This window comes from Ascidiella aspersa, chromosome 9, assembly GCF_963924565.1.
Source record: "Ascidiella aspersa chromosome 9, kaAscAspe10.2, whole genome shotgun sequence".
Taxonomy (NCBI): Eukaryota; Metazoa; Chordata; class Ascidiacea; order Phlebobranchia; family Ascidiidae; genus Ascidiella; species Ascidiella aspersa.
In genome coordinates, this window is record NC_139455.1 from 5320186 (window position 1) to 5334572 (window position 14387).

At 35.4% G+C, this 14387-nt stretch overlaps 1 protein-coding gene across 1 annotated transcript; it reads right to left on the minus strand.

Annotated features, from left to right (window-relative positions):
* Positions 1–1161: 1161 nt before the first annotated feature.
* Positions 1162–6933, minus strand: LOC146132035 (dual specificity protein kinase shkC-like). Its single transcript, XM_083397186.1, has 6 exons — positions 6929–6933; positions 5651–5834; positions 3057–3205; positions 2170–2619; positions 1663–1907; positions 1162–1343 (listed from the first exon to the last, which is right to left on the minus strand). The coding sequence occupies exons 1-6, from the start codon at positions 6931–6933 to the stop codon at positions 1162–1164; spliced, it is 1215 nt and encodes a 404-aa protein (XP_083253312.1).
* Between the last annotated feature and the right edge of the window lie 7454 nt (positions 6934–14387).

Consider the following 14387-nt stretch of genomic DNA (forward strand, 5'->3'; position numbering starts at 1 on the left):
ACTGTGATGGAATTATTTTTATAACAAAATTTATTAGCCTACAGCCCACCGAGACCTTACATAGTTTGGTATTGGCCCGCGACTAGACAAAGGTTCCTGACTCCTGTTTTACGACGATCTTTAATTGACCACTCTCTGTTTAATGTTGCGAATTAAATTGTGGAAAACGGGTAACATAACACATTGTTTTTCAATATTTATAACGCCAGAGAAAATTGCAATTAATAGGCCTAACTATCGAAAAGAATGAGCTGGTATTAAGACCGTACCGTAAAATACGTTACGTAAATGAAAATGTACGTTGCAATCAATTCTTACATATTTCACATACACGATACACCTAATTGTTAACGCCAATATACAAGTGTTAGCGAATAGGCTATAGCGCTGCAAAGCAATGAAAAACCCTTTCAAGGACCTATTGAACCAAATTTAACAGTCTAACGACAAATGCAAGGTTTAATTAACGACAGTCTACTCATAAAAGAAACACACAAAAAGTGGGAATGCACAAATCAGACATTTATATTTACCAACAGTATACAAACACTAACAGAAATGCTGTTTAAAATGCACTTGGAATGAGTTTAACCGTAAACCTGGCCTTATATGGTGGCGTTCGATTTTCGCAGAAATGCGCCTTTGGTGACATAAACCAGGGGTTTCCAACCATGAGCTTTTTTCAAGGTGGCCATAAAAAATTAAAAATAATAATGTTTTTTAATTTATTATCTCTATGTCTTATTCATTCTATCTACAGTTTACTGTATAAACCATTTTTTTAATTAAAATTACGTTTATTAATTTTTTAAAAAGATTAAAAAAATATGGGGGCCATTGATTTCTCAAAATTTTTAAAGGAGGCCACGGTGTAAAAAAGGTTGGGAAGCCCTGACATTAACAGAAACATTGCATTCGGCGAGCGAATTGACAAATGCGATGAGAAGTTTGTTGTTAGAATATATGGTCAGGCTGTACACGGCGTGACTGGCCTAGTACTTCTTGCGTTTAGTGGCTAAGTCTTATTGTTAAATTACAAGAAAGCGAGTTGTGGAACGCTTTTTAAAATGAGTTAGCCTATATTAGGAACAAGGTTATTAGAAGTTTTTCTTTTTTTCGCGAAGTGCCCTTTCAACGGCAATAGAAAATATATCTTGCATTCTAAAACTCCGTTATTTGCATGAATGCTGCTCTCCTAAAAGGATGGGAAAATCGGTCCAGTGTGCCCATCTCTGCTTTCTCAGTGGCTTGACCACGTCCGACGGACATCAGAATGCGGCTGACTTCGTCGTTCAGTTTGTCCACTCTTATCTGATTCACACTCGCAGCCAGCAGCTCTTCAACTTTAGAAAAGATTTGAATTGAATTTTTAGTCACGGATCTCTTTTTTTGGTACTTATATTAATTTTTGTACATAAAAAAATTCCTTGCTAATGTTTAGTTAGAAACAAGGACTAAACTTGAAGTTGACTTAATCGAATTATGACTTGACTTGGGCAACTGATGAGCTGTACTGGGCTTGTTATTAATTCAAAAAGCCATGACTTTGACTTGAGTTATTTCACAAATGAATTGTTTACAACACTGATCTTCCCACTTTTATTTTTTGCTCTATAGGTCTGTCTTAAATGCAACAATTATTGTTAGACTTGCCCGACTGACCTTCTTTAGCAGTTTTGCGTTTGACGGGTTCAGGATTCCAGCATTCCTCCATGATCTTCTCTAACGTGTCCAGGTGGTCAAGTGAAGAAGAATCATTATTGTCTTTCAGCTTCGCCCGACAAGTCTCGACTTTCTTCATGTCCGGACGAGTTCCTTTTCTGATCAAGTTATCAATGTTCGGGTGATTTCTGGCTTCTTCGAAAGTCTGTGTGCGCGTGATAGTTTCGTAGACCACCATCGAATAGCTGCGGCGAAAAAAATGCTTTATCTGATGTTGGCCGATGCTCTCCGGGTTCGATAGTTTTAAAGCAAAATATTTTATCTGCCTAATTTTGTGTTGAAGCCGACCCACAGTTTGTTTGCTCCGAGTATAGGTATAGCTTAACGGGTATATTTGAAATCAAAGGCTATTTAATTTGACCTTTTCATATAGGCCGAAAATGTAGACCTTAGTTTTGTAATATTGAACCTTACCGGTTCCCTGCTGATTTTTATTGGAGTGGTCACCTGTACATGTCCATGGAAGTGTTCATTCCAGGAAGAATGTCTTCCAGAAGTTCTGGCGCCATGTAAAACCTCGTCCAACGAGCAGTTTTGCGTTCGATCGTCGAGCGAGCAACACCGGTCGCTACGATGACGTTCATGGATCCAAAATCGGCCAACTTGACTGCCAAGTTCTCGGTTAGCAAGATGTTTTGCGGCTTCACGTCGCAGTGACAGTGCGGAGGCGTAAAACCGTGCAAGTAGGCAAGAGCAGATGCAAGCTGGTAAGCTATCCGAATGCGCAAGGCCCAAGGAATATCGTCGACTTTGTCAGTGTGCAAAAGTGTATCCAGGTCTCCGCCTTGTGCCCACTCTAGCAACATTCCAAGTGCTTTTGGCCATTCCGTAGTTCCAAGTATTCGGATTATGTGATCGTGTACGAAACGGCCCAGCAATCCAACCTCGCGGTTGAAACTGTAAACAGAACAAATTTAAAGCCGAAATTTACACAGCAAAAAGTAAAGTTTTTCAGTAGTTTTTCTTTTGATCGAAGCGATATAATCATTTATATATTCGTAACAGAGAGTCTGAGATCACCCATTTAAAAAGTCGCACAGAACAACCATAACAATGATACCTACTGAATTGCCAAGCAAGAGGACTGAGATCGACTACTTTTTTTTTTTAAACTTACCTTCTATTAAATCCGTAGAGGTCGAGTGCTTCCGACTAGCCTAACGAAGCAACTTAGTAATTTGGTATCTTATGGTAACAAAAAAAATTATAGGATATGTCGCACATTAGGTCCAGATAAATTTATGCCTTTTTATAGGTTTTCAAAAAAAATATAAAAATTTAGTACAGCGCTTACTTGAACATAATATGCGAGTATACGTTCATAGGAGACTTACTCTGCGCAGCTCTGTTCCGAATTTCTGGCCCAACATTTCACGGCAATTTCGCCCATTTCCGGGTGATAACATTTCCTGACCGCGCCGTAACTTCCAGAACCAATATAATCAGTTTCGTCTATACTTGTTTGCAATTCTGCAGCTTCAACCTTTTCGAATAATGAAGTTTCGTATTTTAAAGCCATTCAGGTGATTACGAATGTGGCCAGCAATAGCTCTACGGCAGGGGTCGGCAACCTTTCGTACGCAGTGTGCCAGTTTATGAATAATGTCAAAATATTAGCAACTCGCGTGCCAAGCACTTTTCTATGTTTGGTTTCGCACTGGCAATCATGGCTGCGGATTTGGTTAAAAACAACCCGAGTCCGACTCCGGCAAAATATCAGATTTCATCACGCCCCGATTCAGCCTCTGTATTTCACCAATTCACTCTAGGGTCATGGAAAATATGCCACGAGCATATGCTATTCCACCTTAACAATTCAAGTTTGCGCTGCCTTATCAGTTTCGAAATTTGGTACTGCGCATGCCGCACACGTCGGACTCGGGTAGTTTTACCTGGTCTTACTCGACTCCCGAGTCCGACTCAGCAGCCCTGCTGTGATCTGACATCCAATTTACGTATCTTTTTTGAAATATACTTCGAAGCTTTTAACCGATATCTAGAAGTGTTAACTATCAGTTTCGCTTTTTGTTGGTTTCTCAGTCACACAAAAACACACGTGCTTGCTTTTAATGTAGAACAGTGGTTCTCAACATTTTAGGTTACGGACCGGTACAATTTTAAAACTATTTATGCGAACCGGTGGACCTTCAAACATTAAAATCAACCCAAAATGTAATTATGACAAAATTATGCAACTTAAAAGCAAATAACGAAAACTTCTATGTAATGAGAAATTTGCTGCTGTCTTTTTGATATCATACGTGTTATGCGTGGTTCTATTGAAGTTTTTCACGTACAAAAGTTTAGGATTTAAACGAGTTGCAGCCTACTTTTAAATAGTTGGACACAACACTTGGCATTAATGTGACGTAAGATGAAGTCTAAAGTAGACCGTTAACTCTATGTTACGACACAATGCTGCAAATTATACGGAACTGGCTAAGTTCTAAATTTGATGGACAGGCCGCCTTCAACATCTTGCTTTTTGCAATTAAGATATAAATTTGTAATATACTTGGCGGACCGGCAGGAAAGTTGACGCGGACCGGCGGTTGAGAACCACTGATGTAGAGTGCCCTGCTTAACGTAGCAAACGTTACGCCAAATTTGGGACATTGTGACGTAATACAAACGGTTAGTGGTAAACAACAAGTACGCCCACAAAAAATAATATTAAATACAACACGGTTAAGACACTTATTTGTGACACGAACTGGCAATGTGTGCAACCATTTAGTTAACGCTAGTGTTAGTGATGTAATAATAATGTTAATAATGTGGTAGTGATGTAATGGTTGTACTTTCGTAAGGTGATATAACGTGCGCGTTAATTTAATTGGCGTGCCATGCAAAATCATCTTGCGTGCCACAAGTGGCACGCGTGCCAGGGGTTGCCGACCCCTGCTCTACGGTGACAGCAGCTTAAAGTCATAAGTGCATTTAGCTACAATTTATTTTTTTTAACTTAATGAAATATGGATGGGTTAACACGCTATTTGATTAAGTGTTGTTACTAAAAAAAAAGTTGCCCAAATGAAAGATAACGTCTTTATAATTATATGACGTACAAAAATGACTTAACTATATTAAAAAAATAAATTTGAATCTGTACGTTTTTAGAATTGTTTAATAAATAAAATAGTTATTTTAAGTACTATACGAGGTTTTTAACATTGTTTACAGCTTTTATTTTTATAGTCTTATTTTACGGAAACCGTTATAGAACATATGAAATACCACAAATTATTGTCTATACTTTTACCTTGATATGTTGCTCATTGTTGAAGTTGTATGCTGACAAAAACAACATAATTATATGTATTGATAAACGACTTTCGTTACAACAAACTACTTCATTTCCTTTATTAACGTCTTATTTTTAATATATTATACACTTTTAAATTGGCAGTTTTTAAATCAAATAAAGGCAATAGTTTTGCGCTTTGCGCGATTAGATTATACTTCAGCTGTACAAGCTCGTTAAAGCACAAGATGAGTTTTTAAAATTAAATGTTTTTTGACGTAACTTTGTAACGCCATCCCTAAAAATTTTCATGACCCCAAACAAAAATCCTTGATCCACCCCTAACCAGTGAAACCACATATTGAAACAAATAGAGTTCACCTCTATCACAATCTCTTGTAAACCTCTTAACCGTTGCACGGGAATCAGAGAAGACAACTTCGTTTGACACAAAGTCAACACAATGTTGCTCAAAATTACCATCTACATCGATCTCCACGTTACATCGCCGAAAGTGTGGCTTTTCGGTGTATTTCTTGTATACAAAAACATTATAATAGAGTTTAAAATGTATTAAAAATGTTTTAACAATATTAAATCAGAGTTTTCTAGAAAAAGATTTAAAAACCTCTGAAACTATTTAGATAAGCGTCACCCTGTTGATGTAATATTTGTTTAGATTACCTGATAGCCCTTTTCGATTGCGATGTTCGCCGAGTCTGGATACTCAATAAAGTTTGTTGCGCCCTCTAGTTTGTATTTCCACGAGTAGTTCGGAATACCTGGGTCTTGTAACGAAAAATTCTCGTTTATAATCTCCACAGCAACGGAACTTTCGTTTAGGTCGTTCGATTGGCAAGCTGGCGGCCTGTGATCGGTACGCAATTAAAATGCAAAAGTCTAAGATATTGTTACTTTACTTTGTCTTACGATGAATTTGCCTCATTACTCGCCGTGACGCGATTATTTTCTCGTCCTCCGTCACCCTCCGAAAGCCAGCGTCCTTCTTTTTTTAACCGCTCGCAAACAAGTTTTGTTTTTTTTGCATAACAAATAATTTCTGCAGAATTTGAATTTGGGTCTTTCCACCTTAAAGGATTACATAAATCATTTAAATATGCCACTTGGACAGCGCCAAGTCAAGCACAAAGTTGATAACATTTTTTTTTTCGAAACTCAAGCCACGTCTACCATTATTATGTCTGTAAGCCAAAAACCCAAAAGTGTTTACCTTTAATTAGGAATAATCTGCATTATAAGTTGTAAGCCTAGTCTTTTCAGAGGGTCTTTTGTATATCTCTTCACAGCCCTTCACACCCACCAGAGGAAACGCCTCCAGTTTAAGAATCGTTTAATAAATACGTGGCTCTATTTTCGAAATTATAGGCATGATTTTGTGTTGCTAAACAATGTTTTGTCCAAATTGTGCGTAAAACGAAACATGTCTCTGTTGGCCACATTGTTTATGTTTTACCTAAAAAAGTGTCTACCTGGTAAAAATGTTCATGCAGAACATATTTCCAGAATGTCAGTTTTCGATATCGGAATAAAATGTCATGTATGAAACATCCAGGAACAGTTTAAAGAGGGTTTGTCTTGGCACTGAGATATAAACACTAAACCACATATACCTGATCACTGCATTCACTTTAGTGCGTCCGAAGGAAAACTTTTTTCGTCTTACTGCAAACGATAAAAGTTCGTTAGGTTTTGAGGCCACTTGCCGCTTGACATGGCCAAATGTTGTTTCTAATTTTGCTAGTAACTTTTTTAGATTTGCATCACATTTGTCTTCCAAGTTTTTTTGAGATTTTTTATCAAACGCCGAGTTCCACTGAAAACAATATTACACACGTGTTGATTCTTATTTGAATCCAAATACGTTAATCATTTGAACTGAATTATTTAACGATTGTATCGTTAATGTTAATGTTGTTCAATTGACATCAGGTTCCTTAATACCTCATTTAGAGGAATGAAATGAAAAACCACCGCGTGTTTTTTTCTAAAACAAAGTATTACGGATACATCTAGATATCTCATATCTTCGCGAAGATCGTGGTCGAATATCGGGTTGTTTTTCAAATATGCTAAAACAGCGTTTGATACCACTTCACATCGGCTAAAAGTGTTAAAATCTTTCCCTGAAAATGTAACCAGAATGGTTTGATTAACAACCTTGCATTTTGTTAAGAAAAACCAAGCTATTATATCTTGGATACCTTTAAAGAAGTAAAATAAGTAAATAAAAAACTGAACTAGGTTTGCACCAAACGTGGTCCAACAAAGGAAATATCCATCACCAAAGGTAAACTTTTCTTTTGTTTCTTGGTAGGCAAACATAGTGTATCTAACGCATATTGATAAAGTCAAAGCACCTGTGAACAAGGCGTGAAGCAATAGGTTAATAACAAAGGAAACAGGTTAAATTTTATACTGCATAATACTTTATAGCAAAATTGTTAAAAACGTGTCGATCAAAAAAAACAATACCCCGTTCAGTGATTCTTAATATTTACCATTCCGTGGGCTCCGTTAACAGGTATTCAAAACTAAACTCCCCCTAATAAATTTATTTGGTGCACAATACATTGCTGAATAAAATACAAAAAAGAGTATAAACAAAATTGCTACCAAATTATTGGTAATTAAATCTGCTATGTAGGCTATATATGTTAATCAGGAGGTCGAACCATTCGATTTTCAAGTTTCAGGTTCGGATCAGTTTCAAGGTTTTTTTCAGAATTCGATTCAAGAACGGTTTCGGTTCCGGATGACTCTAAAGTTCCGGTTTAGCTCCGGTTTGACCATAGTTATCTCGAAATGGTTTGGATTCAATATAAGTTGCGTAAAACCAAAACAGCATGGGGTTCAAAAGTGTATAGATTAACTACTGTATCTTACTCAACTTCCCTAAAGTATTAAAAAATAAGCATTAATCTTTTTTTAAATCATTAAACAAAACAATGAATATATGTACCGTTTTTGCAATATTTTTTGCTGTGTTGCAACCTATACGTCCCAGTCGGAAAATTATCCATGTGCCATGCCTGTTTTATCCCCTCGCCTTGCAAGGGCCAACTACATATGTTCAGTGATAAATCGGTTATGTAAGCACGGAAATTCAACACCGGCAGGTACATGGCCCAGTTATGGCCATAAGGTATAAATATGGTTGGGCATCCTGTCAAATTACGACTATAAATCTGCAAAACACCATGGGTAAATTTACATTGAGCTTTTATTCATGCACGTTAAAAATATGGAAAAAAACAAAAAGAAACACAGAAATAGAAACTGTACAAGGCAATAACAAACTGCAGTTTAAAAGACATCAATAATTGTCTGAAGGTTCCTTTTGTATGATTTATTCACTGTCAGAAATATAGATTCTGAAAATGAGTCAGTCAACACAGGTTCAGCTATATCGGACTTGATTCGCAGGGAGTGGTCATCACAGGTTCTGTGTTTTCTTTATTAGCAATGGAATTGGCTTGTCTTCTTGCACCTCTGCCACCATCCCAGTCTATTGCACCTTGTAGTCGATAACAGATGCAGTTTGGTCTTTGTGACCGATGAACAGAACGCCTAAAAAATTAACTTGTAACTAATAAGTAGGGCGATTATTATTTGTTGACAAGCAAAATTATTTTAAGTTAAAATCAGTCAAAAATACACATAATTCGTTTACAAAATTAAAAAAAAACTATTGGCAAAACATTAGAGCCCAACATATGAAATAATAAATAAAAATCACATGCGCCTTATACAGTATGATATTTAACTAACTTACCTGCAAATTTTGATAAGCAGCCGCCCCAATTAGGAAAATCTTTAACATCTATCAGCTTTTAATCCCAGAGGCCATGTTGGTGTTGGCATTTATTGGCACTTAATGTCGATATCTTTAGTTTTTTTAAGATTTCCAGGTATTTAGTCAGGATTTTATGCTCACTTAATACAAATATTTAGATGTGACTTTAGATTGCGTAAAAAATCTGGGATGTGCACCTGCCACAGAAATAAACTTGTCAACAGATGTAAAATGAAGCTTGTTTCCTACTTTGTCTAGATACAAATTTAGTTCTTTCTAAAAGTTATTTTATTCAATGAATTTATTTTTTTATTCTGATATAAAACTTCAAATATAATTACAAATATAGCTTAGCCTACACTATCCTAAACATATATTTGATAGCTAACCTGATCTCTACGGCTAAGGTAAAAATTTTAGGGCAGGTAAAAAAAGAAAACAACAACTGACGAAAAAGTCTAACACTCAGCTGCCCTATAGCTTTCAACTGATTTGTGATTTCAATTGTCTTAACAATAAACGTTCAAACTCGATTGTGATGTCATCCGCATATCGGCCAATCGGAAGTCTGGAGTTTAAAAATATGCGCGCCGTTCGTAAAAAAAAACCGCAATATAATAAATTGCAATGACAGAGCGGGGAAAGGTCGGCGCGAAGTTGAATCAGCGGGTAACCTAGCCAGTATTGTTGCCTTCAGTAGGAAACCATGTGTATAGCGTTGGTACGAATTGTACTTTTCCAAAAGATTTGTGTTCAGGCAACTTAACCTTTACTAATGTAATAAATTTTATCAATTAACATCTTTTTTTTCAGCATATCTAAATACACCTTCTTAACTTTGCTAAATATGTTGCCTAAACAAGAAAACTATAAAGATTATAACGGCTAACTTATACCCAAGTAAAAATAGTAACCCCAAAAACATTATTACATATGTGTATGATATAGGTTAAAATTTTGGTTTAGCAAAGAAACTGTTAAAATAGGCGAGTCTACAAAGTAAAAAAAAAAAACTTTGTGGTTAGGTTCGATTTTTCCCAGAAAATATGGTAATCGCCGAATAAGTTACGAAAACCACATTTATCACCAAAATTCTGGGAAGCGCCGATGATTATGAAGCTTCGACAGAAATAACCCAGAAAAATATGTCATATATCACCGATTATTGTCAGGGTTATATACCTTTAGCCGGATATAAATATTTTCCGTGATGGCCCGGGGATAAACGGGGAAAAATTTCCGACTGGGACACCACTTTCTTGTCTGTGACCATTTTGAGCGAAACTAACAAGATTTTTTAAGGCTTTACATTTTTTAAGGTCTTAATTTTTTTTTTTTTTTTTTAACCAGGATGTTAAAAATTGGGTTAACTAAAAAGTTATCCTGTGCTTATAGGAATTGCTTGTTTCTTTATGTTGTGAGTTGTAGGTTGTGACATCCTGCCGCAAATTGTTTTTATACTGGTGTATCCGTTTAAGTTTCTGTTAGGCTTCTTTAAATCTCCCACAAAACGCTTCAGGTTCAAAAATTTGCCAAAAAACAGTTCGTACAGGTGAAGTTGGGGTTTGGTTTGCTTACTGATTTTAATTAAAAAAAGGCTGTGATAGAATGTAGAAAACATTGTTGGAACTACACACTTAAGTCATAACACTGATAAGCATAACGAATAAGGTAAATATTTCCGGGTATTAGTCATATATTACAATAATGACAGAAAATGTTTTTGTTCATTTTGGCCTTCTTTGAATGCTTTTTTAAGGTACGACATCCTAACCAAAGTGCAATTGCTCTATGCTTGTGGCTATAGTAGACTATACCAAACAACTAATTATTTTATTTTATGGACATAGCGTACAACGAAACAAGGGTAAAAGAGCACTGATCTTAACAAACAGGTTGGATTAAACTTTTTTTGCTAAAAAAAACATTTTGATATTCGTTTCCGATTTATCTGTTTGCAAATGACATGTCTTATCTTCAGTAGTTCAAATAAACTAACTTGACCTGCAACTCAGTCATTTATAATCGACATTTTAATATATTGCGTATCAGATTTGTTTTAAGGATTTCGCTTACTTGTACAGAATGTAGACCAGGTTCGATAGGAACAACTCATTCCCTTAAACAACATGGCAAAGGTACCAACAATGTAATACCACGCCACTGAACTTGTTAAACTGATTGAAGTCACTGCAAAAGAATAAATAACTATCAACAAAAGAGCAGAAATGCAATTGTGGAGTACATAAACTAATACACATTTGTCTATTCCGGGTTTCGCAAACTGTAGATCTTGACTTTATATAAGGTACAGCCATCAACGAGTAACATATTAACATAGAAATTGCAGAGCAAGAAAGTTTGAGAAGCAATGAACAATTATTACTTATCATTAGGGCCATTTCTACTTTAACCTAAAAAAAAATTTTTGACTTTATTTTTTATCAAATTTTAACTTTATTTTTACCTAACGAAATTGTTTATTTGTAGAGGCCACAGTTCTTCTTTGAATTGATGCCAGTTACCCAAACATAATATTTTGTCGAGTTACCCAAACATAATATTTTTTGTATATTTTGTTGTTTGGCGATAGATTTAAGCATTTTTGTATTACAGAATGTCAGTAGGCTATTCCTAAAATTCAAACTATTGATCTTCGAAAAGACCGCGTTTATGAAGATGAAGTGTTTTATAAGAATTATTTAAATACGTAACAATAAATAAAAATAATGGACAATTTGCGATAAAAGTTACTGCTGATCTAAGTGGGCATTCTGACATATTTCCTGCTTTTACGGTTTAATATGGTTTAATTGTGTCGCAGTTCCTGATTTACAATGCTTCCACGACGGTTTTTACAAAAATTATTCTCAAGAAACACAAATACTTTGTCAAAAGCCATAATTTGACAAATTCTGACTTTATTAAAAAAATTTAACTTTATTTTGACCTATAAACTTCTTAGAAACGGTCCCCTAAGAGCTGAAAACAATTTTATTTCTTTGATTCGTGGACAGAGGTCCTTAAAAAAATTTTTTTACTGACTTTTGCGGGCCCTACTTATCATTTATCAATATATTGTAAATCAGTGCAAAACTATCCTGAAGGTATACCATCGCAATATGGTGTATGGCAATCAAATAGTCCAACAGAATAAGTTGGATAGATCATCCAATATGGTGATACAACTGCAGATAAGAAAAGGGCAAACGACAACCCAAATATGATCTCCATACCATAGAAAAAGTAAAGGTATTCACGGGATTTGTTTATTAGAACTCCATTCGTTGAACTACCTATCAAAAAGAAAATATAGCATTTAAATAAAATATAGCCTAATTATGTTAATCCTCCTATACCCAGTATTTTCCAACAGGTGAAGTTTCTAACGCTAATAGATATTCCAAAGTATTTTAAATTTGATTTTGCTTAATTAGGAAGCTTCTTAATACATTTTTGTGTAGGGTTAGACTGCAACAAATCGGCAAATATTTTTCTACGCTGTGTACAGTTAATGTGTGTTTTTTTTTCAGGGCTGCTATATACAACTTAGCGAGAATGTTAGCAAATGAGCTGCATATTACTTATGTGTATCATAACGCAAAAATTGGAAATAAATTTTACAAGAAGCCAAGTTTATCCTTAAGAATTTGCTAGGGTATGATATGTAGCCGTTTTCACCCGTAAATTAATTTGCGTAACCTCTCGTCTACATTGTGTAAATATTTGAAAAAAAATATTGTCTAAAGTTTTGGGTATCATCGGTATCACAATAAAGTGTCAAGTATTGGGCTTTTTTTTTTCAAACGGACTTATTTCGAAATTCAGAGAGTGAATAAGCCTTTATTTACTTTGTAAATCTCCCGTACAAAAACACTGAAGTGTCAGCCAAATTTTGATTTGCCCTCTGTATCGGCTATTCTTTACCAGACGGTCTATTTAGCATTGGGTTCAAAAGTTTTGCAATATAAGTATTCTTAGCTTATAATGTAGGGTGTTGGATGTATTGTGATTGATCGTTAATTTTGCTCATCATTATCATACGATAATAGCTGGATAGTCCCAATATCATATAGAATTGCAACGGATTAATATCTTTGAAGGAACAATTAGGCGTTGTTTCTGAAGGCTTTGCGGCTTGGCAGGGACTGTAATTCAATAAGTAAAATGGGTGTTTTCAAGGCAGTTTACTAAATGATATTTACTGTAGCTTGATAATGAATTGCAAAGCCCAAAAGGTCGAGTAGATCGAAATCATCTTGATTAGGACGCTTCGATACGAGCTTGTATCATCCTCTCTTAATGTGACTGAGAAGTAGACCAAAGCATCACTTATAAAGGATTGAACGCAATGGATGTAAGTGATGCTTTGATTTATTTGTTCTTATCAAAACGTCTTACTCAATATGATGAGTCCACAACAATAAATACGTCATCTTGTTCTATAAATCACTAAGCGTTCGAAATCAACTTAATAATCCATTCCAGCGCCAAACATGGGAGAATAGATTAACGAAATGGATTCGAATCCGGCTAAAACGTGCATATAAACCGGCCTAAAGTCTAAAGTGAAATCGTAGCTTACTTACAGTTTTCACGAAGAACGAAGAGAATGTAAGTTATCAGATTTGTAGCAAACGCCGCCCATGCAACTTTAAAAGCCGGGCCAAATAAATCATGTTTTTCGTTTTGTTCCAGTGACAGTCCAGTATAAATAATGTCTGACGCTAACACTAACAAGCCTGCAAAGGAAAATAAAAGATTTCCATGTTATTCGATTGTAAATCTACATATAAGTAAAAAATAAAGAATATATTTTTATTTCTACGTAAACTTTTGTTTAGTTATACTCACTGGAAACAGACCACCATCGAGAAATCCAAGATTTGTTTTTATCAACTTTTGTAAAAATATCGTGAAAAAACGAAAACACAACTATTGATTGTAAAACGATAGAAATAATCAATAGGCATCCGGTGAAACCTGTTTTCACTGCAACAAAGGATTTAGTTACCGTTTCTTATAATTAATCAAAGGAAAGTTTTTTTAAGCTTTATCCTAACTGGGGCAGGCTACTACTTTACGGATACCGGTTATCTGGTTGTTAACCAGTCAACCGAGGTTTTTTTGCTATCTAAAAAAAATATAATAATAATAATAATAATAAGGTTAACCGAAAAACATTAGTGACTTTATCAATTTGATTTTACATATTTTCAGTCCACTATCGTAAATGTTTATTAAGTTTATAAAATTTATTAGGAAAGTTTCCCTTACTGTCGGATACTGGAGGCTAATAGGTCTACTAAAATCTCGCAGTTGATATACACTCTACAGCAGGGTTTTTTAAACTGAGGTCCATGGACCCCTTGGGGGTCCGCAAACTAGTTTTAGGGGATCCATGAAGGCCTACTTGAAATATAAGTGTGTATTTAGGCTCATACCGCTCCCCCCGTGGCCGTGTTTTTATAAGTGGCCTTCTGCGGCCCCTACACGTATCGCATGCTCCTTTTGCTTTTGTTTTTTCTTTGGTGGTTGGCGTTTATACGCAGACTGTCTTTGTCTTTGTTCGTCTTGAATGTATTTTATTAATTTATTTTACATTTT